This window comes from Corapipo altera, unplaced genomic scaffold (assembly GCF_003945725.1).
Source record: "Corapipo altera isolate COAL_440 unplaced genomic scaffold, ASM394572v1 59458, whole genome shotgun sequence".
Classification (NCBI taxonomy): Eukaryota; Metazoa; Chordata; class Aves; order Passeriformes; family Pipridae; genus Corapipo; species Corapipo altera.
The window spans coordinates 1-1,459 of NW_020891139.1; the positions used below are offsets into that span (position 1 = coordinate 1).

A 1,459-nucleotide genomic window follows, 5' to 3' on the forward strand; every position below is an offset into this window, starting at 1 on the left:
TGGGGTCACCCCCCATTTTGGGGGTCCGGGGGTGTCCCTGACCGCCCGTCCCGTCCCAGGCTGAGCCCGTACGAGTGGTACAACCCCCACCCGTGCCTGCGGGAGCGGCACAACCTGGTGGAGAACCAGTACACGCTGGGGAACAGCCTGTGGTTCCCGGTGGGGGGGTTCCTGCAGCAGGGCGCCGAGGTCCTGCCGCGCGCCCTCTCCACCCGCTGCGTCAGCGGCGTCTGGTGAGACCCCGGGGGGGGGGAAAACGCGGCCCCCGCGGGGGGTCCCGGGGTCGGGGGAACCCCCCCTTCCCCCTCTGAGCCGGGGCCGTCCCGCCAGGTGGGCCTTCACCCTCATCATCATCTCGTCGTACACGGCCAACCTGGCGGCGTTCCTCACCGTGCAGCGCATGGAGGTGCCCGTCGAGTCGGCCGACGACTTGGCCGACCAGACCAACATCGAGTACGGCACCATCCACGCCGGCTCCACCATGACCTTCTTCCAGGTGAGGGCGGCGGGGGCGACCCGACCGAACAACCAATCGACCAACCCAACTGCCCAACCAACCCAACTGCCCAACCAACCAATCAACCAACCCAACTGACCCAACCAACCCAACTGGCCCAACCAACCCAACTGACCCAACCAACCAATCAACCCAACTGACCCAACCAACCCAACTGACCCAACCAACCCAAGTGACCCAACCAACCAATCAACCAACCCAACTGACCCAACGATCCAATTGACCAACCCAACTGACCCAACCAACCAATCAACCAACCCAACTGACCCAACCAACCAATCAACCAACCCAACTGACCCAACACAACGGCACCAACCACCCCACCCTAAACACCTCCAGTCCAACCCAACCCGGGTCAACTCAACGCAACCCAACCCAACCCGGGTGAAACCAACCCAACCCAACCTGGGTCAACCCAACTCACCCAACCCAACCAACGTGGACCAACCCAACCCAACCTGGGTCAACTACCCAACCCAACCCAAGTGGAACCGGCCCCACCCAACCCGGGTCAACCCAACTCACCCAACCCAACTCAATCAACTCAATCAAACCCAACCCAACCCAACCCAACCCCCCCAAGCCGACCGAAGCCGGGTTCACCCAACCCAACCCACCCCCCCCCCGCCCCCCCGCCCCCCCCCCAAGCCCGTGTTCCCCCCCGCCGCCCCCGGCAGAACTCGCGCTACCAGACCTACCAGCGGATGTGGAACTACATGCAGTCCAAGCAGCCGAGCGTCTTCGTCAAGAGCACGGAGGAGGGGATCGCGCGCGTCCTCAACTCCAAGTACGCCTTCCTGCTGGAGTCCACCATGAACGAGTACCACCGGCGCCACAACTGCAACCTCACGCAGATCGGGGGCCTGCTGGACACCAAGGGCTACGGCATCGGGATGCCGCTCGGTACCGCGGGGCGAGGGGGACGGGAGGGGTGGGAACGAC

At 64.6% G+C, this 1,459-nt stretch overlaps 1 protein-coding gene across 1 annotated transcript; it reads left to right on the top strand.

The window, feature by feature from the left end:
* Positions 1–59: 59 nt before the first annotated feature.
* Positions 60–1,448, top strand: LOC113942517 (glutamate receptor ionotropic, kainate 5-like; the record flags this gene model as incomplete). Its single annotated transcript, XM_027633630.1, has 3 exons — positions 60–233; positions 331–496; positions 1,195–1,448. Coding segments are annotated over 3 exons (594 nt in total), but the record flags the coding sequence as incomplete, so codon positions are not given.
* Between the last annotated feature and the right edge of the window lie 11 nt (positions 1,449–1,459).